Here is a 22,013-nt window from a genome sequence, read left to right as displayed (position 1 = left end):
GTAAATAATTGAGAATAAAGTAAAACATTTCCCAATAAGACATTTCTTGGCTCACAGCTGTGTATAATTTCATGCTATTCGCTTTTATTCCTACGGTTTACCAGCAATTGAAGCCAGCTTTTTGGCTGGAGGAAATGGGGGCAAAGCGGCTGCCCTCGCAATCCCACTAAATAAATATGTGGTTCATTATGTCCGTCCATAAAGAATTACCATCGTGTCACCAGTCCCCTTTTTTTTTGTTATTTGCATATAAATGTTTTTGTGTGTTGCATGCATTGCACATGTATATAATATATTTAGACTCGTTTTATACTTTTGTATCTTATAAAAAGATGAGAACAGTCGTAGCAGTTGATTAACACTAAATAAAAACATTATAGGCGACCGCAATGCCTTTACAAGAGCTGCTTTACTCCAAACGTACTGAGTTAGTGTTTGGATTTGCAACAAAAATGTACCCTAAGTTTGGGGGGGCGCTGTTTCATTAAAGTCTATGGAAAGTCTTTGAATCTGAAAATGGTGAAAAGTAACATAGTAACATTAGTTATTAAGGTTGAAGGGAGACTTTATGTCCATCTAGATCAACCCATATCCTATCTTAACCTGCCCTAACATGTTGAAAAAAAACCCATGTGGCAAACAGTAAGCTTCATATTGGGAAAAAAAATTCCTTCCCGACTCCACATACGGCAATCAGACTAGCTCCCTGGATCAACGCAATATTAAGGAGACTAGTGTATATACCCTGTAATATTATACTTTTCAAGAAAGGCATCCAGTCCCCTCTTAAATTTTAGTAGGGAATCACTCATTACAACATCATATGGCAGAGAGCTCCATAGTCTCACTGCTCTTACAGTAAAGAATCCGCGTCTGTGAGTATGCTTAAACCTTCTTTCCTCCAGACGTAGAGGATGCCCCCTTGTCCCCGTCACAGGTCTAAGAGTAAAAAGATCATTAGAAAGGTCTTTGTATTGTCCCCGCATATATTTATACATTGTAATAAGATCACCCCTAAGCCTTCGATTCTCCAAACTAAATAACCCCAAATGTAATAACCTGTCTTGGTATTGCAGACCCCCTAGTTCCCTAATAACCTTGGTTGCTCTTCTCTGCACCCGCTCCAGTTCAGCTATGTCTTTCTTATACACCGGAGATCAGAACTGTACACAGTATTCTAAGTGTGGTCGCACTAGTGACTTATATAGAGGTAAAATTATGTTCTCCTCATGAGCATCTATGCCTCTTTTAATGCATCCCATTATTTTATTTGCCTTTGCAGCATCTGCCTGACACTGGCCACTAAATGTGAGTTTGTCGTCCACCCATACACCCAGGTCTTTTTCAGTGACTGTTTTGCCCAGTGTTTTACAATTAAGCACATAATTATACATCTTATTCATTCTACCCAAGTGCATGACCTTACATTTATCCCCATTAAAGCTCATTTGCCATTTATCAGCCCAAGCTTCTAGTTTACATAAATCCTCCTGTAATATAAAATTGTCCTCCTGTGTATTGATTACCCTGCAGAGTTTGGTGTCATCTGCAAATATTGAAATTCTACTCTCTATGCCCCCTACAAGGTCATTAATAAATATGTTAAAAAGAAGCGGGCCCAAAACTGACCCCTGCAGTACCCCACTGCTAACCGTGACCCAGTCCGAGTGTGCTCCATTAATAACCACCCTTTGTTTCCTATCCCTGAGCCAGCTCTTAACCCACCAACACATATTTTCCCCTATCCCCATTGTTCTCATTTTATGTATCAACCATTTGTGTGGCACCGTATCAAAAGCTTTTGAAAAGTCCATGTACACCACGTCCACTGCATTCCCTTGGTCCAGTCCTGAACTTACCGCTTCATAAAAGCTTATCAGATTAGTCTGACAGGAACGGTCCCTTGTAAACCCATGTTGATATTGGGTCATGAGGTTATTCTTCTCCAGATACTCCAGTATAGTATTTCTTAGAAAACCCTCCAGGATTTTACCCACAGTTGAGGTTAAACTTACTGGCCTATAATTTCCAAGTTCAGTTTTTGTCCCCTTTTTGAATATTGGCACCACATTTGCTATACGCCAGTCCTGTGGTACAGACCCTGTTATTATGGAATCTTTAAAGATTGAAAATAATGGTCTATCTATAACTGTGCTTAATTCCTGCAGTACTCGGGGGTGTATCCCATCCGGGCCCGGGGATTTGTCAATTTTAGTGATTTTTAGACGCCGCCGTACTTCCTGCTGGGTTAGGCAGGTGACATTTAATGGAGAATTTTATCCCTGATCATGTTATCCGTCATGGGATTTTCTTGTGTAAATACTGTTGGAAAAAAAGTCATTTAGCATATTGGCTTTTTCCTCATCCTCATCCACCATTTCACCCAGACTATTTTTAAGGGGGCCAACACTATTTTTAAGGGGGCCAACACTATCAATTTTTAGTTTCTTACTATTTATGTAGTTAAAGAATATTTTGGGATTATTTTTACTTTCTCTGGCAATGAGTCTCTCTGTCTCAATCTTTGCTGCTTTGATCTGCTTTTTACAGAATTTATTTAATCTTCTGTATTTAGTTAATGCCTCATCACTACCTACTTGCTTTAATTCTCTAAATGCTTTATTTTTGTCCCTTATTGCGCCCCTTACAGCTCTATTTAGCCATAGTGGTTTCCTCCTATTTCTAGCAGGTTTATTCCCATACGGTATATATTGTGCACAGGTCCTATTCAGGATGCTAATAAACGTCTCCCATTTTCTTTCTGTATTTTTATGTCTCAGGATATCGTCCCAGTTAATTGCACCAAGATCATCTCTCATCCGTTGGAAATTTGCCTTCCTGAAGTTTAGTGTCCTTGTAACCCCTCTACTACACATCTTATTAAAGGATACATGAAAACTTGGAAACTCCCTGAATCCAAAGTCACTGAATCACAAGTCACACACTTACCACGGTTCGCACTTACGCTCAGGTCACATTCAGCTCGTTCACACTCGCTCAGGCAGAAGATTTAAGAGTTTTTTGTTACTGCAAGTTAAAAATGTTGAAATATGTGATAAAAAAAAAGCATATGCTAGTCATAGTAGACCCATGTATAAGCCACGGGGGATGACTAGTTGCCTTTTGGGAGCCCTAAAAATGCAATTTTCTTGCCTTTTAAATATGGAAGTATAGATGCATAGCAATATGATGGTTTTTTTAGGGGCAGTACGATCATTCCTTAAAGGGGTTGTCCACCTTTTGGGGACAGTTTTGTTTTCTTTTACCTAAAGAGGTTGTCTCATGTAAGCGTTGTACACTGCAAAATAAAATTGAGAACAGAAAGGATTTTTAAGAAAAGTTAAATTGCAACATTGCTCCGTCGTTTTTCCAGCACAATTGCACCCATTTAAAAATATACGACCCCCCCCTTTAAGTATGTGTATTTGGGGCTAAAAATCATTTTTTCGCAGTTGGAGGTCATTCAAAATTTTGCACCGTTTGCCTTCTATAACCTTTTGTGCTGCTCTATTTCTGGCTGCAGAATGAGTAAACTAAGGATCCATCAGTGAGCTCATTCTGACGGGGAGTTTGTGACCCTTTTCTTTTGCTCGGCTCCTCTCAGCTGATTTATCAGCACAGACCACATCAAAGTTGAATGTTGACGGAAACCAGAAGCCTGTGCAATTTTTTTATTTACTTTTTTAATGAATCCCTTTTTTTAAAAAATGATTTTTGGCTCGAAATACATAGTTATGTAAAAAAAATAAAATTGGTGGACAAAAAAAAAAAAAAAGGACAAACCCAGGGGTTGGGGGGGGGGGGGCATTTTATATTGATTTTTGTTGAATTTCCGAAAATATGGTTGGAAAGTTTTGGTAAAGGTTTTTTGTTTTTTTGTTTTTCCAAACTTTGCTCGTCTTTTGCTCCATTGTATCTTCTACTCTATGCGCATCCAAAGAATTCTGAAATCTTGTTAACTGTTTGGGAAAATGATTAAAAAAAAACCCCAAAAACTAAAAATATAATTAAAAAAAAAAAAAAAAGGGCTTAAACTGCTTTTTATGATTTGCTGGAGAGAAGTGGCGCCTCCTGCTGGGCAGCTGGATAATAGGTGCTGAGTATCACAGAGCAAGATCTGATCTGCGGGGTCACAGGTCAGTGTTTGATCTTACAGCCTGAGGATTTAAGTCTGGCGGACCCTCATTATATCCAGGGGGGGGTCTCCGCTACTGAACTAAAGACCCATCACGTAAAGAACTCCCCACTCCACCCAAAAAAAGTAAATTAAAAGTAGACCGTCATCTCTCCTGACATGTCAGTAATAGAGAATACTCATTTCATTCCTAAAAATAATAATAAAAAAAAAAGTCGGAATGGTGCCGTTCCTCTGTTACCATCTCCCTGCCTGTGCCAGTAGGTGGCGTCTCTGGCACTGTTGCTGCTGGTTGGATAGTGTTGGCACCCGCTCCTTTTGAACGGTGACACCAGTCTATTTGTGTTTCCAGGAGGAGTAACCGAGGGGCCGCCCAATGCAGAATTCTAAGGGAAGATGCTCCAGAATTGGACAAATTAGGATAAATTTTCAAGTCACGAGCGGCTCAATTTGCTGGGTGACACCTTTCCACTTTAATGCTAGGTTGTAGCTCATGTTTTTCTTGCTGCTTGGGTTTTTCTTATTCCTCTGTTCTTCCTATTGGAAATGTTTTAAATAAATTGACAACTCGGTGTCCCCATCGTCCGTGTCACTTGTGGGCGTCTATCATTACTAGGGGGATAGTGTGGACTTGGTGAGAAGAGATTGGGCCGACGAACACGGCTTCATGCCCTTATTATAGTTTATCTAATAAAATAACAATTCAACGTCTTAGAACTCTGTGTCGTCCCTCTGTAACTACTCTGGAAAATATACGGTAAACTGTCACCATTCACAGGAGCTTGGCCCAACACCGTCCACCTAGTAATGATAACTTTGGGACAAGCTCCTGTGAATGGTGACGATTTATATTTTCCAGAGTAGTTACAGAGGGACGGCACAAAGTTCTAAGATGTTGAATTGTTATTTTATAAGGTAAGTTATAATAAGGGCATGAAGCCATGTTTGGCCCAATCCCTTTCTCACCAGTTCCACCTTTGATGGATGCATGGATGGACGCTTGATGCATGGATGCATGATTGGACGCATGGATGGATGGATGAGTGGACGCATGGATGGATGGATGAGTGGACGCTTGGATGGATGGATGAGTGGACGCTTGGATGGATGAGTGGACGCTTGGATGGATGAGTGGACGCTTGGATGGATGAGTGGACGCTTGGATGGATGGATGAGTGGACGCTTGGATGGATGGATGAGTGGACGCTTGGATGGATGGATGAGTGGACGCTTGGATGGATGGATGAGTGGACGCTTGGACGGATGGATGGATGGATGACTGGACGCATGGATGGATGGATGACTGGACGCATGGATGGATGGATGACTGGACGCATGGATGGATGGATGACTGGACGCTTGGATGGATGGATGACTGGACGCTTGGATGGATGGATGACTGGACGCTTGGATGGATGGATGACTGGCGCTTGGATGGATGGATGACTGGACGCTTGGATGGATGGATGACTGGACGCTTGGATGGATGGATGACTGGACGCTTGGATGGATGGATGACTGGACGCTTGGATGGATGGATGACTGGACGCTTGGATGGATGGATGACTGGACGCTTGGATGGATGGATGACTGGACGCTTGGATGGATGGATGACTGGACGCTTGGATGGATGGATGACTGGACGCTTGGATGGATGGATGACTGGACGCTTGGATGGATGGATGACTGGACGCTTGGATGGATGGATGACTGGACGCTTGGATGAGTGGACGCTTGGACGCTTGGATGGATGGACGCATGGATGGACGCATGGATGAGTGGACGCTTGGATGGATGGATGCATGGATGGACGCATGGATGGATGCTTGGATGAGTGGATGCTTGGATGGATGGATGAGTGGATGCTTGGATGGATGGATGGATGCATGAATGGATGGATGAGTGGACGCTTGGATGGATGGATGCATGATTGGACGCTTGGTTGGATGGATGCATGATTGGACGCTTGGTTGGATGAATGCATGGATGGATGCTTGGATGGATGGATGGATGAGTGGACGCTTGGATGGATGGATGAGTGGACGCTTGGATGGATGGATGAGTGGACGCTTGGATGGATGGATGAGTGGACGCTTGGATGGATGGATGAGTGGACGCTTGGATGGATGGATGAGTGGACGCTTGGATGGATGGATGAGTGGACGCTTGGATGGATGGATGAGTGGACGCTTGGATGGATGGACGCTTGGATGGATGGATGCATGCTTGGATGCATGAATGGACGCATGAATGGACGCATGAATGGACGCATGGATGGACGCATGGATGGACGCATGGATGGACGCATGGATGGATGCTTGGATGGATGGATGAGTGGATGCTTGGATGGATGGATGCATGAATGGATGGATGAGTGGACGCTTGGATGGATGGATGCATGATTGGACGCTTGGTTGGATGAATGCATGGATGGATGCTTGGATGGATGGATGAGTGGACGCTTGGATGGATGAGTGGACGCTTGGATGGATGAGTGGACGCTTGGATGGATGGATGAGTGGACGCTTGGATGGATGGATGAGTGGACGCTTGGATGGATGGATGAGTGGACGCTTGGATGGATGGATGCATGAATGGACGCTTGGATGGATGGACGCATGGATGGACGCATGGATGGACGCATGGATGGACGCTTGGATGGATGGATGCATGGATTGTTGGATATGAAATTGATGAATCGATGGATGTGATTGATTAGATAAATGGGCAAAAAGTTGCAATTTTTGTGAATCTAGCAGAAGAAAACCTCTTTTCTTAGGAAATCTAGGTGGCCTCTTTCCATCTTGGGCTGCAGCTTTGTCGTTGCTCTTTTTGTGGTATCTTTGGGGCAATTTCTCTGTTCTTCGTACTGGAAATGTATAAATAATCTCCGTCAGTTAACCCCTAAGTGTCCCCATTCTTCATGTCCTGCGGTTGTGTCTCTGACACCATTGGGACAAGCTCCAGTGAGTGGTCACAACGGCCTTCTATTAATTGATATATTTCCAGGAGGAGGAATAGAGGGACGGCACAATCTAAGAAAAGATGTCAGAGAGTTATTTTATAGGGTAAATCCATAGGGCTGTGAGCAGCCCGACCCAGTCTCCTGATCTCCATCCGCTTTTTTTTTTTTTTTTTTTTTTACAAAAGAGGTGGAGAGTGGCCACAAAGTTGCAATTGTTGTGACTTTTGGGTGACACCTTTAACTCTTAGTGTTGCCTTTCTTGTTGTTTGGGCTTTGTCTTTCCGTGTCGGAGGACAGAGGGGTAATCGGAGGAATCCCATGTGAAGTCTGCACCCCCAGTATCTGTACGGCGCCCCCAGAAGTCTCCGCTTCAAATTATCCGTGTTGTCACTTTGTGATCAATATTTACCAAGGACCCAACAATGGAGGGAAGCGAGGAATGTGACGTTTCCTCCACGCCGCCTCCTGGCACATGGAGCTAATGGGACAAGATGGTGCGTCCACCCCCTCCCCCTGCGGTCGTGTTTTATGTCTCTTTGGTTGTGTTTGGAGCAGACATTGATAGATGAGGCTTGTGGTGTAAACTACATGAGAAACAGATGAAAAAGGAAAAAATAAGACGTTCAAGAAAAAAAAAAACACATTCCCTAGATAGCCCGACGTGGACGGGGAGATATCACCACACATTACTGTATTCAGAAAGTGCCGCTTCTGCTACTTCCTAATAAGTTATGGATACAATTTTTTTTTTCAATATCTCCGCTTGCCGTCAGTGAACAGACGTTTTTTTGTTGAAATCCAGAGTTTTTGGTTGTTCTCTTGACACGTCCGTCTTATCAAATATTATGTTCTCCCATGAAATGATGATTCTCAATTTATTTTTTTTAAACTCTACATTGTACTGTTCCTCTGTTTTTCTTCCTGTGGTGCCATCAATTGTCATGTGTCTCTGCACAGTCTGGTGTCACTCATTGATCACCCTCATTGACAAAAAAATTTTTCTAATATCTAATCTGTGTCTCCTCCCATTCAGTTTCATCCCATTGCTTCTAGTCTTTCCTTGTGCAAATGAGAATAAAGCTGATTCTTCTACACTGTGACAACCCTTCAGATATTTGTAGACAGCTATTAAGTCTCCTCTTACCCTTCTTTTTTGCAAGCTAAACATTCCCACATCCTGTAACTGTTCCTTGTAGGACATAGTTTTCAGTCCGCTCACCATTCTGGTCGCTCTTCTCTGAACTTGCTCCAGTTTTTCAATGTCTTTTTTAAAATGTGGTGCCCAGAACTGGACACAGTATTCCAGATGAGGTCTGACCAAACAGGAGTAGAGGGGATAATTAATTCACGTGATCTAGACTCTATGCTTCTCATAATACTTCACCCAAAAAGCCCTCCATGGCTCAGCACCACCCTACATCTCCTCCCTCATCTCAGTCTACCACCCTACCCGCGCCCTCCGTTCTGCTGATGACCTGAGGTTAGCATCTTACTTACCTACGACCGGCTCCCCCGCTGGTTATCGCTGATCGCGCGAGAACGTCCAGGACTGTTTCTCGTCGTCTGCTTCCTGCGGCGCTTCCTGTGGAGAGACGAGCGACGAGCGTGGAGCCGGGCGGGAGGACGCAGGATCGCCTAGTGTGACAGGTAAGTAGCGATCCCCGTCCCCAGCGATGTCGCTGGTGAGATCTGCCTGTGTGGCAGCTCACTAGCGACCACTTAGCGATGTACCAGCGATCCTGACCGCGTCATATCGCTGGTCGGGATCGCTGGTACATCGCTAAGTGTGACAGTACCTTTAGCTATACCTCCTAGCTTTGCATCGTCCATGAGTTTGACTAGTTTACATTCAGTTCCCTTATCTTTAAAAACAATGTTGAACAACACTGGGGCCAGAACAGAGCCTTGTGGTACCCCACTTTGAAACAGTCAGATGTTCAACCATTTATTACCACTCTTTGAGTGCAATCACTGAGCCAGTTATAAATTCACCTAACCATAGCTTTGTCAATCCCATACTTTTTCATTTTTTCAATAAGGATGGTATGAGATACTGTATCAAATGATTTGCTGATGTTGAGATATACTATATCTATTGCATTTCCCTGTTCCACCCAGTCAGTGATTCCATCATAGAAGGAATTTAGATTAGTCTGGCATGACTTGTTTGCTACAAACCCATGCTGGCTCAGGTTAATTACTGTATTCTTATCCAAGTACTTAGACACATGCTGTCTAATAATTTGTACAAAGATCTTTCCTGGTATAGAAGTAAGGCTCTCTGGCCTGTAATTTCCTAGCTCCGTCTTCTTTCCTGTCTTGAAGTTAGGGGCAACATTTTCCCTTCTCCAATCTTCTGGGACTTCTCGTGTTCTCCAGGATTTCTCAAAGATTCTGACTAGTGGTTCTGCACTAGGATGTACCGTAATTCATCTGGACCAGGAGACTTAAATTCATGTAAATTACCCAAGTGTTCTCTCACCATCTCTCTGTGTATAAATGGTGTGGATTCTTTTATTCCTTCAATGGCACCGTGAAGATCAGTTGATGTTGCATTTGCTTTCTTAGAGAATACAGATGCGAAGTGAGAATTTAAAAATTTGGTATTCTCTACATCATTTTGACCTCTTAACCCTTTTCTTCCTGTATAATCCTATAGCATCTTTGACTTTTTTTTTTTTTTTGCTTTTGACATACCCCATCAATTATGATGAAGCCGATGTAGAAGGAGCTGAGCGCTGTGATTGGCTGCAGCAGTCAACCCCTTTAATCCTAAATTTCCGGGATGAGTAACAGGGGAATAGAACATTGCACTGTTTTAAGCAAAGATGCTGTGAAATAGTTGTTTTTAGGTAATACTTTGTAATACTAGCATTTACTAAAACAGACCTCTCAGACTTGATGGCCTAGTTTTGTATTTTTTTTTTTTTTAGTGAGATCTAGTCTCTTCCAAGAGTTGAACCCTCAACCTACATCATTGCAGGCAGCAGCTGAAGCTATGAGCCACAACCTGCACTAGCCTAGTACTTGTCACTGCTGAGGGTTTGACACATTTGTATCCATTCTTCCCAATATCCTGTGAGCAGAACAGACATGACTCCGGATTGAAACATTGTAGCTGACTATGCAGTTTACAGGGTTGTCTAGATCACATACAATTGTAACAAATCCCCAGCTGTTGGTATTAGTAACTGTTTCTATTAGATGAGCACTCTCTGCTCCTAAAATGCACCAGGTTTATTCTGCTCCTATCCCTACCCAATGCTGTGATATTTTACTGTGGCTTTTAGTCTTGTGACTCGGTAGCATTGCAACGAATGAGGTTTTTACTGCAGTACCAGACACAACCACATGGTCGAAGGAGGCGCTATCTGCTTCTGCAATAAAATAGTGCTTCTATTCATCTGAACAATGTGGTTACTGGGGTCTGATAGGCACTAATGTCTCCATGGTGGGTAAATGCCATGTGGTTTTACTGTCATCCTCTGTGCTGCTTTTTCTGGGTCTGATGTCCCCAGGAGATCTTCAGTGGTTTTATCCTTTGATGCCGCTGGTTTCCCTACGGATTAAACCTCACCTCCCAAGCTGAGCTCCGGGTAAAGTAATGTCCTGGGCTCTTTCCAGCTTAATTGCTGCTAATTGGAAGTTGACACCCCTGCCAGGTGGAGCGTTTCCTGCGGAGTCTCACATCATTCTGTGTCCTGCCAGGAGCACCGCACGGGGATTAACACCTAAAATGAACATCATCCAATAAGTGGCTGCATTTTATGCATCATACGGATGATGCCAGCGTCAGCGGATGGCAGGAATCGTGTGACAGGAAGAACATTCTGAGGCCGCTGGCAATGAAGAGATCTCTAGATCACATACACTGTAATGAAGGATGGACGCTCACACGGTGAAACTTCCCAGTGCACAGTACCACTGCTCCTCCTCTGTATGCGGGATTTCTTTCATCTTGTGCACAGTTCCACTTCTTGCTGTTTGCAGTGCCACTTATTCTTATGTGCAGTGCCACATGTCCACATTCAGTGTCACATCTACCCATTTTTTTGCTGCCTCTGTGACCCGTGTTTTTGATTCCTCTGTGACTGTTTTTTTTTTTTTGCTACCTCTGTGACAGTTTTTTTTTGCTGCCTTTTTGACATGTTTTTGCTGCCTCTGTGACACGTTTTTCCTGCCTCTGTCATACATTTTTGCTGTCTTTTTGACACATTTTTGCTGCCGCTGTGACCTACTTTCCCTGACCCTTCGGTCCCCCTTTTGCCGACCCTTCGGTCCCCCTTTTGCCGACCCTTCGGTCCCCCTTTTTGCCGACCCTTCGGCCTGTTTCACCATGGACCCAAATTTTAGTGACAGATCCGTATGGACGCCGTTGTCTTTCTATTGGGTCTGTCAGGTTTTCCTTTGGGTGCAATATTTTTGACAACAGCAATATATTTTTTTTAGACTGCAGCGTTCTTGTACGAACCCTGAGATGAGGTTTCATATCCAGGCGAATTTACCATTTGGGGGTCAGGAGACGCCTTATGGCTACCACATCGGTTGTCACCCAGCTTTCCCGGAGGCAGATATTACAATAATGGGAGTGGAATTATTTTAACCATCTCCAGAACGTTATTCTTCACATTTGAGGAAATCGCTGAAATGAAACGTTCTAGAGAAACAGATCAAAGGCGGAAAGTAACACAAAGCAGCTCCATGGATCCCCTCTATGGAAGCAGGAAGAGCCTAGAAATTACATGTCACCTTCATATCCTGACTTGGTGACCCTGTGTTCTCGGGAGGCTCTTCCCATCCCAGCTGTTACCACTAAACACATAGCCCCCGGGGTTACACTAGAGAGGAGGCCGGCCTCTGCTGTCCCATTGGCTGCCTCCGCCTGGAATTCTCCATCCCTTCATGTCCAGCCTGTGGAGTCAACATGAGCTTGTCAGTCAGCTCCCGGCGGTGGAAGGACTTCATCTATGGGCCACCTCTGGAGGACGGGCCCCTGACTGCCTGCTGCTGGGGCTCTCAAGGTACGACCACTATACAGCCGAGGGTGGTGGCCCCGAGCAAATCCCAGATCCCTGCAGCCAAGGGGGGAAACGTCAGCAATGTCCTCCGTGCGGCATGGAGCGGAGGCTGCACCTACTGTGCCCGGAGATCAGGGATCACCTCTATTATCGATCTCATATCTATTTATCATCTACCTAGCGATTATTTATCTAGCCAAAAAGTTACAGAATCCTGCCCTTACAGTGTTAGCCCCACTCTTAATTCAATATTCACTAATAACTTTCTATTTTGCTGGTTTCTTTTTTTGTTTCCATCAATTCCGCATACATGGCTGTCATGAAAAATATCTCTATTTATCGGTCTCTTTATCTACGTATAATAGTGTGCACACATGGTGGTCTAATTTTTTTTGAAAAACCTCTGTCTGCCGGATCTGTTTTTCTTATCTGTATCTAAAGAAGCTTTATTGACAGGAGCAAATGTAGATGAGCATTACCGAGGCAAGTGGGGAATTGTGAGATGAGAACTGTAGAGACCCGGGATAGGGCCGCTCTGTCCGTCATTCTGTCAGAGAAGAAAAATCAGCCCTACGAACTGGTGTCAAGATTAATATTAGACAAATGAAAAACAAAAGGTAACGCTCCAAATTCCAACAAACACCTGAATAGTTTTTGGGAATTTGGAGTCTCTCTTTTTTTTTTTTTTTTTTTTTTTTTATTCTCTCTTTTTTTCTTTCTTTTTTTCTTTTTTTTCTTTTTTCTTTCTTTCTTTTCTTTCTTTTCTTTCTTTCTTTTCTTTCTTTTCTTTCTTTCTTTTCTTTTTCTTTTCTTTTTCTTTTTCTTTTCTTTTCTTTCTTTCTTTCTTTCTCTCTCCTTTTCTTTCTCTTTCTCTCTATCTCTCTATCTCTCTCTCTCGCTTTCTCTCTCTCTCTCTCGCTTTCTCTCTCGTTTTCTCTCTCTCCTCTTTCTTTCTCTTTCTTTCTATCTCTCTCTCTCGCTTTCTCTCGCTCGCTTTCTCTATTTCGCTTTCTCTCTCACGCTTTCTCTCTCTCTCTCGCTTTCTCTCCCTCTCGCTTTCTCTCTCTCTCGCTTTCTCTCTCTCTCTCTCGCTTTCTCTCTCTCTCTCTCTCGCTTTCTCTCTCTCTCTCGCTTTCTCTCTCTCTCTCTCTCGCTTTCTCTCTCTCTCTCTCTCGCTTTCTCTCTCTCGCTTTCTCTCTCTCTCTCGCTTTCTCTCTCTCTCTCGCTTTCTCTCTCTCGCTTTCTCTCTCTCTCTCTCGCTTTCTCTCTCTCGCTTTCTCTCTCTCTCGCTTTCTCTCTCTCTCTCTCGCTTTCTCTCTCTCTCGCTTTCTCTCTCTCTCGCTTTCTCTCTCTCTCGCTTTCTCTCTCTCTCGCTTTCTCTCTCTCTCTCTCTCTCGCTTTCTCTCTCTCTCTCTCGCTTTCTCTCTCTCTCTCTCGCTTTCTCTCTCTCTCTCTCGCTTTCTCTCTCTCTCTCTCGCTTTCTCTCTCTCTCTCTCGCTTTCTCTCTCTCTCTCGCTTTCTCTCTCTCTCTCTCGCTTTCTCTCTCGCTTTCTCTCTCGCTTTCTCTCTCGCTTTCTCTCTCGCTTTCTCTCTCGCTTTCTCTCTCGCTTTCTCTCTCGCTTTCTCTCTCGCTTTCTCTCTCGCTTTCTCTCTCGCTTTCTCTCTCTCTCCTTCTCTTTCTCTTTCTCTCTCTCGCTCTCTCTCTCGCGCATCCTCACTCTCTCTCTCGCGCTTTCTCTCTCGCTTTCTTTCTTTCTCTCGCTTTCTTTCTTTCTCTCTCTCGCTCTCTCTCTCTCGCTCTCGCTCTCGCTTTCTCTCTCTCTTTCTCTCTTTCTCTCCGCAGCATACCTGGTTTTGGATTCTGTGTTCGTGGCTGCGGGTCATTAATACTTGATGAGCTATAAATAATAGATACATTTGTTATTCTTGCATTGTTACTAGATGATGATGATGAATCCTGAGCGGACCCTTCTAGTATAACCCTGTAGACTCCCCCCTGTTCTTTCTGCAGGGTCCTTTAGCGCTGGATGTAAATGATCCATGTCGCTCGTTTCTCAGTCACAGTTCTTTCCCTTTCGTTGCTCATTACCTTCACTCTTCTCACCTAAGTGGAGAGGCGTTTGGGGGCCGATAGATCCAGTGTCCAATGTCTTCATTCTGACAACGGTAGGAGCGAGATTGTCACATATTCTGGATAATCCGAAGGTCACGGAAGAATCGTCTCTAATGCAGAGAAATAAAGCGGAATATGATTTTTTTAGTGTTTTCACATTGTTTCAGTTCTTAAAACAAGTTCCAGATTCTGAAATGTTCTGGATTGTCAGATAAAAGGAATGAATATCTATCTATCATAGTTAAAGAGAACCTGTCCCCAGACTCCCTGTCTACCATCCAGAAACCTTTTTAAGTTCTCCTGCGCTGTATGGTGATCTGGTCGGGCCGGTCCGATGGGTGTGATTTTGGGCCTCTCCATCCCTCCCTCCGGCTGCTGCTCTCCGTCGTCCTTCTTTAATTGACATGTAAGACGCCTCGCGCCATCCACATCTCTGGGCAAAATCCAGAAATCGTGTGTCGCACCTGCACACTATGCTCTGCCCTATTGTGGGCGCGTGCACGCTTATGCTTTCAGCTCTGCCCGCGGCAGGGCGCAGGTGCGAGATTTCACCCGGCAATGTGGATGACGTGAGCAGTTTTCCAAGTCAATTAAAGAAGGAGAAGGACAGCGGGGGGGCGGGATGAAGAGGCCCGAAACTGCACACATCGGACCGACCCAGTTACCATACAGCACAGGAGAACTTGAAGAGGTTTTTGGGCGGTATACAGGGGGAGTCAGCGGTTATATAAGCATTTACGGTCTGCAGCACAGGCGCTGAATAAGGTGATGGGTTTAGTTGATATATGACAAATCTGGGGACCGGTTCCCTTTAAGGTGATTTTCTCCTGTGAGTTGGAGCCGCGCGGCCAGATCTTTCTTTTCGGCGGAAAGCTCCCCGTCATAGGTTTTGGCTTTTTCTTCTGGCTGCCAGTGAAGGAAATTAAATCATTGTAAAGTGCTAGACGCGCTGGCGCGGTGCCAGGCCGAGATGTAAGGTTTAAGGTAACTTTTCTATAAGTCTTCTCCGGCCTATGGCTGCGAGGAGATTTTCCGACTTGAAAGAGGCCAGACGCGCACCCAGAGATCCCGCGGACGCTCCCTTACAGAAAGCCCATTCATTTCTGAGACAGGAATGTGTTCAAGTCTTGTGCGCAGAACAAACACGTATCGTCCACAGGAACGAGCCGACACTTCCCCGCATTCATTATCACCACGTTACATTCATGATGTGTCGGGAGCAAAAGCATCGAAGCGCCGAGTTCCAATCTGCTGATATTCGGGGGTCTTGTGTTCTCCCGTGTCTCTGCGGCATTTTTGGGCTGGACCCCTCCATCAATACTATCAGCACGTGTTGATCCCAATTTTTGTTTTTTTAAAGGGGACCTATATGTTTAGAGAGAGGATCAGTTCCAGCTTGAAGAAGTTTTAGTAGATGTTTCCCCTAATACCCACTATAGGTTATAACTTTTTTTTGTTTTTCACCCAAAACAGCGCCACTTTTTTTTTTTTTTTTTTACAGGCTGTGTCTGGTATAGCAATACCGATTAATAGGCATCTTTTTTTTTTTTTCTTTTCTTTCTGACCAAATATAAATATTTCTATAGAGGAGGAGCAGCTAAGTGTCTCGAGTGACGCTTTTCTCAGGAGTTGGGAGAGGATTGGGCAAAAATATTTGTAGAAAAAAATTCTAAAATGTTCTTGCCTAGGATTTGATTGGCTCTAGTTTATAAAGGTCTATTTAGTCCTGAGACTGCAGCAATGTCCACTTATCCATCTACTAACCATGTGCTTGGTCATTATTAAAGGGGGTAGTCTTAGTGGTCCCTTAAAGGGAATCTGTTGGCACGTTTTACATGTTGAAGTAGTGGTATGCCTGTGTAGGCGCTCGCCTCCCAATAAAAATGTTACCTTTTTTGTTGTAATCCGATGTACCAATCATGAGATATCTAGTGTAGAAGTCACAAGCCAATACGGCTGGGGGCGTATCCAAGCACTTGGACAGGTTTTTTTTTAGACACGCCCTCCAGTGCACTTCCTGCCTGGTTTTCATGCGACTTCAACACTAGATTTCTCATGACTGGGTCATCAGATTACAACAAAAAGGGTATCGTTTTAATCGGGAAATGAGCCCCTACCCAGCCATTCCACTTATTTGATATGTTAAAACCTGCTGACACGTCCCCTTTAAGCCTGCTTTTTTCCGGTGTCTCACTCCAGTTATCGGATTACCTAACATTTATTACTCTAAACTTTTTGGAGCATGATTCTGTGTATAATCTGATCCGGGAACCATTATAGAAGTCAATTTAGATCCTCTCTGGCTTACGAATTCCCTCTGGCTTTAGGATGTGTCCGTCTGGCTTCTGAATTATGACAGATTACACAGATTCGGACGGAAACCCTCTCGCCCACACACGTCTGTGAGACTTGTCATGTCTGAATCTTGACGCCTACAGGGACATTTTATAAACTCCGGGGTGGTGTCCACTTAAAATTTCCCTTCCTAAAATGACTGGAAAATTATCTAAATGACTGTTCAATATGCGTAATCCGGCCATACACATTACATGGCTGTCGGCCATACAGTCGGTCTTCTGGCCGCTATGTCTCCTCACTCTCCAGGACAACCAATGGAAAGTAGTGTTTCTTTAATATTTATAAAAATTCACACGTAGACAAATTAGCTCCCCTCCAGAAGGAAGAAAAATGTCTCTCTAGAGTCAAAGGGCTCAATTTATTATTGCATTTGCACCTTTTTTTTTGGCTGCTTTTTGTGTTTTGTTTGTTTTTTTTTTTGCTTTTTTATCTCTTTGATTTTCACTTTTAATGTGCAATATTTTTAAAGTCTGTGTGTTTTAGCTAGTTTTTTTTATGTTCACTATTGTGGCTGTGGTCTGGGGGTCTCCAGATTTTCAGCTAATTCATCAATTGCGATTATTTTAAGACAACGCAAAAGTTTTGTTCAAACGTTACTCCAGCCCCTCAACCCTCCTCTTCTCCGTTGATTTATTTTTTTTGTTTTTGTATTGATGAAATTTTTTGCTCAAATTTTGTGACAATTTAGCGGAACATTCAATTTTTCCATTTTTAAAAAGGCGCAAATAAAAGTGAAAGGACACAGCAAAAAGCATTTTTTTTTTTTCTTTTTGGTTTGGTGCAACAGTTCAGGAACAGCTTGCTCCAGTTTTAAGAATTTGGCTCCAAAAAGTCAACAAACTCCACAAGACCAAGAAAAGAAGTGACTTAAAAAAAACAACCTATAAATGAATCAGGCACGTAGTGTCACATATTTGAGGGTAGCTGTCTTGTATGTCTATGTCCAACCCTTTATCAAGCCTTATATGTTGACGTCCGGCCCTGTGTGAAGCCTAATATGTCAACATGCAGCCCTTTATCAAGCCTAATATGTCAATGTCCGGCCCTTTGTCAAGCCTAATATGTCAACGTCCAGCCCTTTATCAAGCCTTATATGTCGACGTCCGGCCCTGTGTGAAGCCTAATATGTCAACATGCAGCACTTTATCAAGCCTAATCAATGTCCAGCCCTTTATCAAGCCTAATCAATGTACAGCCCTTTATCAAGCCTAATATGTCAACGTCCAGCCCTTTATTAAGCCTTATAGGTCAACGTCCGACCCTTTTATTAAGCCTAATATGTCAACATGCAGCCCTTTATCAAGCCTAATATGTCAATGTCCGGCCCTTTATCAAGCCTAATATGTCAATGTCCGGCCCTTTATTAAGCCAAATATGTCAATGTCCGGCCCTTTATTAAGCCAAATATGTCAACGTCCAGTCCTTTATTAAGCCTTATAGGTCAACATCCGACCCTTTATTAAGCCTAATATGTCAACATGCAGCCCTTTATCAAGCCTAATATGTCAATGTCCGGCCCTTTATCAAGCCTAATATGTCAACCTCCAGCCCTTTGTCAAGCTTAATATGTCAATGTCCAGCCCTTTATTAAGCCTTATAGGTCAACGTCCGGTCCTTTATTAAGCCTAATATGTCAACATCCGGCCCATTGTTAAGCCTAATATGTCAACATCCGGCCCTTTGTTAAGCCTAATATGTCAACATCCGGCCCATTGTTAAGCCTAATATGTCAACATCCGGCCCTTTATCAAGGATAATATGTCGACGTCCGGCTGTGAAGCGTAATATGTCAATGTCCGGCCCTTTATTAAGCCTTATAGGTCAACGTCCAGCCCTTTATTAAGCCTAATTTGTCAACATCCGGCCCTTTAATAAGCCTTATATGTCGACGTCTGGCCCTGTGTGAAGCCTAATATGGCAATGTCCGGCCCTTTAGTAAGCCTTATAGGTCAACGGCCGACCCTTTATTAAGCCTTATATGTCAATATCCGACCTTTTAACAGCCTTTCAAACAAACCAGATTTTCCTCCAAAAGAAAAGGCCACCCATCTGTATACATTTGTTTTGGGATTCTTGCCCCTCGTCCCTACGCAGCAGGTACAGGTTAACTGGATGCAAGTCTTCTGGGGTATTGTCTTTTTTGCCTTTTACCAGCTGGCATAGGAAGTCATATAGGTCAGGAAAAGATATGTGAATGATGCAAGTCCAGAGGGAAACAGATGGTGCCAAAATTTTGGTGTGGGAGGCGGCGGCGGCGCTGTGTCCGTCAGGACGCTGGCATTTTTTTTGAGGAATGTGGGTTATGTCCTTTCGGTCGGTTTCTCCATTTGCTCTTTTAGTCGACATACTTGGCATTCCCCAAAGCCCACTGTTACATCTGGGGATGTCTTCTATCTGCTTTCAAAATTTGTTTTGTTTTTGTCGTCTGGATTTTTTAGCTTTTGTTTTTTGTTCTGGTGTTTTTTGAGTTTTGTGAAATTACTGTGAAAAAAGGAGTGTCTTAAGTAAGAGTGCATGGTGGTGGCGGATATAAAGAGTCCTTCCCATCATCATAAACGGATAAAGTCTGAGAATCTTGCAATTCACTGGTTATTAAAATTTGTAGCCGATCTTTAGATAGTTACACTTTTCTTTTGTTTACATCTTGTCGCCTAAGATACCGACCACCGCAGCTATGTATAGCTTGTAAGCACAGCACTCCACTGAAGCTGGCCGGGATTGGGAGGTAACTGCACGTTCCTGCGATACAAGCAAGCTTTAAAACAGCGCTTACAAGCTCACTAAAAAAGAGCTTGTAAGCACTGTATTATGTTCTGCTATCTAACAGCGGTGGTCAGTTACCAAGGCAACGAGCTGGAAGGAAAAGTTCAAATATCTCAAGAACGGCTGAAAATTGTAGCAAGCATTAAATTGCAAAAGTGCTTGTTTTTACACCTTCTTTCCGACAATATGGCATTTGTTCGAACGCTCTAGTTGTTTTTTTTTTTTTTTAAACCCTCTGGTGCTGAGTTTTGAATAAAGCTTTGGATGTGACTTGTGTATAATTTTTCCGTATTGGTACTTATTGCCAGTTTTGTCTTTTTTTTCTTGCTAGACTCTTCCATGATTGTAAGGCATTGATAAGATGGCGGTGAACAGCAGGAACAGCGATTGTGTAACTCTCGGGAACGGTAGCCTCCCATCCAAAACGCATTGTACGGATCAAACCACCCCCAGCGATGGAGACCAAACCCCTCCGACCACAGAGGAACCGAAACTGAAAACGAGTCCCAACGGATGCCCCTCCCACAATGGTGCGGCCAAACCACCGTGCCCGATGTTTCGAGAGCACCAGAGACCAACGATTGTCCCCCAGTGCTGCCACCACTGCTCCTATCATCCTCCATTGACCAGTCGGCCTGACTGCGCTCCCCGTAACGGAGGGACTACGCTGTGTGCCCTGAACACTGGCTGCTCTCAGCAGCACTCGGAATTCTCTCCAAACTCCGTCTGTCCGAACCATCCGCCTGTGTATCACCCCGTCTGCTGCGTGCAGCCCCCCACGTCGTTCGGCCTCCACCAATGGCGCGACCATTTCCAGCACCAGCAAGTGCCGCCTCATCTAGTGAACCTCAGGTCAGTGGATTATTATCTGTGATATTATTTATGATCGCCCTGTGCAAGTTGTCTATGGTGGCTTACGATCAGGCCTCCAAGAAGTATTGAGGATTTAAAGGGCATCTCCACTCCCTGTCGATATTCGCGTCAGTTGCACCGTTCTCTTTCCCAGGTTGGGTAGTGGTGACGTTTTTACAGAATGGGTTTGCATAACCGGTTTAATGTGGTTAATGGTCCTTCTATACAGCGACACTGTGGGATCTATTATCCAGGGAGGAGCTTTCCTTGGTGCTCGTTGTCGCCCCCTGCTGTGTAATACCTTTGAATATTAATTTTATTGCCCATGTTGGTGTATTTGCTCATATTTATTTTTGCTACATTGGCCTGAGATCCATGTTAATCCTACCCAGAAGTCATAGGGATGCCATTGGTTATCTGGGTTTTCATGGTGATAGATGCAAATACTTTGCTTAAAGGGGATGTAATGGCGTCACAATTTCACTGTCCCTCTCCCTAAATTTCTTAGGTTTGTTTTGACTTGGAAAGGGGGCTTTACTCAACTCTGTGTCAGTGTGATAAGTAATGTGTATGAAGGGGGCTGGCTGTCATGCTTATTCAATTGGCTAAGCCAGCCCCCTTCTATGTCTGTGCATCAGCTGGATGAGCCAGAATCTAGCCAACAGTCCCCTTGTATGTCTGTTTAACGGTGAAGGAGAAGGTGGGGCTAATGAAAAGAGCCAGAATTCCAGCCCCGTCTATGTCTCATTAGCTGTGGTGCAGAAGGGCTGAACTAATAAACATAGCCAGCTATTCAGTCCAGTCTATATCTCATTAGTTGTGATGGAGAAGGGAGCCAGAGATCCATCCCCCATCTATGTCTTAATAGTTGTGATGGAGAAGGGGGCTGGCTGAGCTAACGAAGAGAGCCAGAGCTCCGACCCTCATCTACATCTCTTGGCTGTGACAAAGAAGCGGCTGTTTGAGAAAATAAATTGTACCAAAGCTTTAGTCATCCTACTTCTATGTCTCATTAGCTGTGATGTAGAAAGCAGGTGGATAATTTACTGTGACTGTGATGGAGAAGGGGGCTGGCTGAGCTAATGATTAGAGCCAGCTATTCATCCCCCTTCTACTTGTCTTTAGCTGAGTTAATGACGAGTACCAAAGATCCAGCCCCTTCTATGTCTTTGGCTCCGATCATGATCTCAGCCTGCCCTCTTCTACATCTCTTTGGCTGAGTTAATGAACAGAACCAAAGAGCCAGCCCCTCCTATGTCTTATTAGCTGTGATGAAGAAAGGAGTTGTCTAAGCTAGGCAGCACGGTGGCTCAGTGGTTAGCATTGCAGCCTTGCAGCACTGGGGTCCTGGGTTCAATCCCACCAAGGACAATATCTGCGTGTTTGCGTGGGTTTCCTCCAGGTTCTCCGGTTTTCTCCCACACTTCAGAGACATACTGATAGGGAATTTAGATTGTGAGCCCCGTCGGGGACAGCGATGATAATGTCTGTGAAGCGCTATGGAATAAGATGCAATATAACAAAGCGTAATAATCAATGTCTCATTAGTTGTGATGGAGAAGGGGGCTGGCTGAGCTCATGAAGAGAGCCAGAGATCCAACCTCCATCTATACAGGGTCTTAACTATAATAGGTGCAGGGACTTCAATTGTTCCCGGGCGCTGGAGTCTAGGACACCCATAAAGTCCCTTTTGGCCCTTATGAAAAGACCATTACTATTAAAGACTTCCAATAATTGGGGGCCGAGTTGGAACCTTTGCATTAGGGCCACTTGAGATGGAGAAGGGGGCTGGCTGAGCTAGAATCAGAC

At 44.0% G+C, this 22,013-nt stretch overlaps 1 protein-coding gene across 4 annotated transcripts in view; it reads left to right on the top strand.

The window, feature by feature from the left end:
• The window catches only part of DISP1 (dispatched RND transporter family member 1), a 92,272-nt gene that overhangs the window by 30,027 nt on the left and 40,232 nt on the right, over window positions 1–22,013 (top strand). For all 4 annotated transcript variants that reach the window (XM_073556760.1, XM_073556761.1, XM_073556762.1 and 1 more), the window contains exon 3: window positions 19,684–20,204. In XM_073556760.1, coding sequence (XP_073412861.1) covers window positions 19,714–20,204 — 491 coding nt within the window. In that variant the 5' untranslated portion in view covers window positions 19,684–19,713. The remainder of the gene's footprint in view (window positions 1–19,683; window positions 20,205–22,013) is intronic.

This window comes from Dendrobates tinctorius, unplaced genomic scaffold (assembly GCF_039654945.1).
Source record: "Dendrobates tinctorius isolate UK_male_01 unplaced genomic scaffold, ASM3965494v1 ptg000239l, whole genome shotgun sequence".
Classification (NCBI taxonomy): domain Eukaryota; kingdom Metazoa; phylum Chordata; class Amphibia; order Anura; family Dendrobatidae; genus Dendrobates; species Dendrobates tinctorius.
Note: the sequence above shows the minus strand (reverse complement) of the source record. Positions and strands in the feature narration are given on the sequence as shown.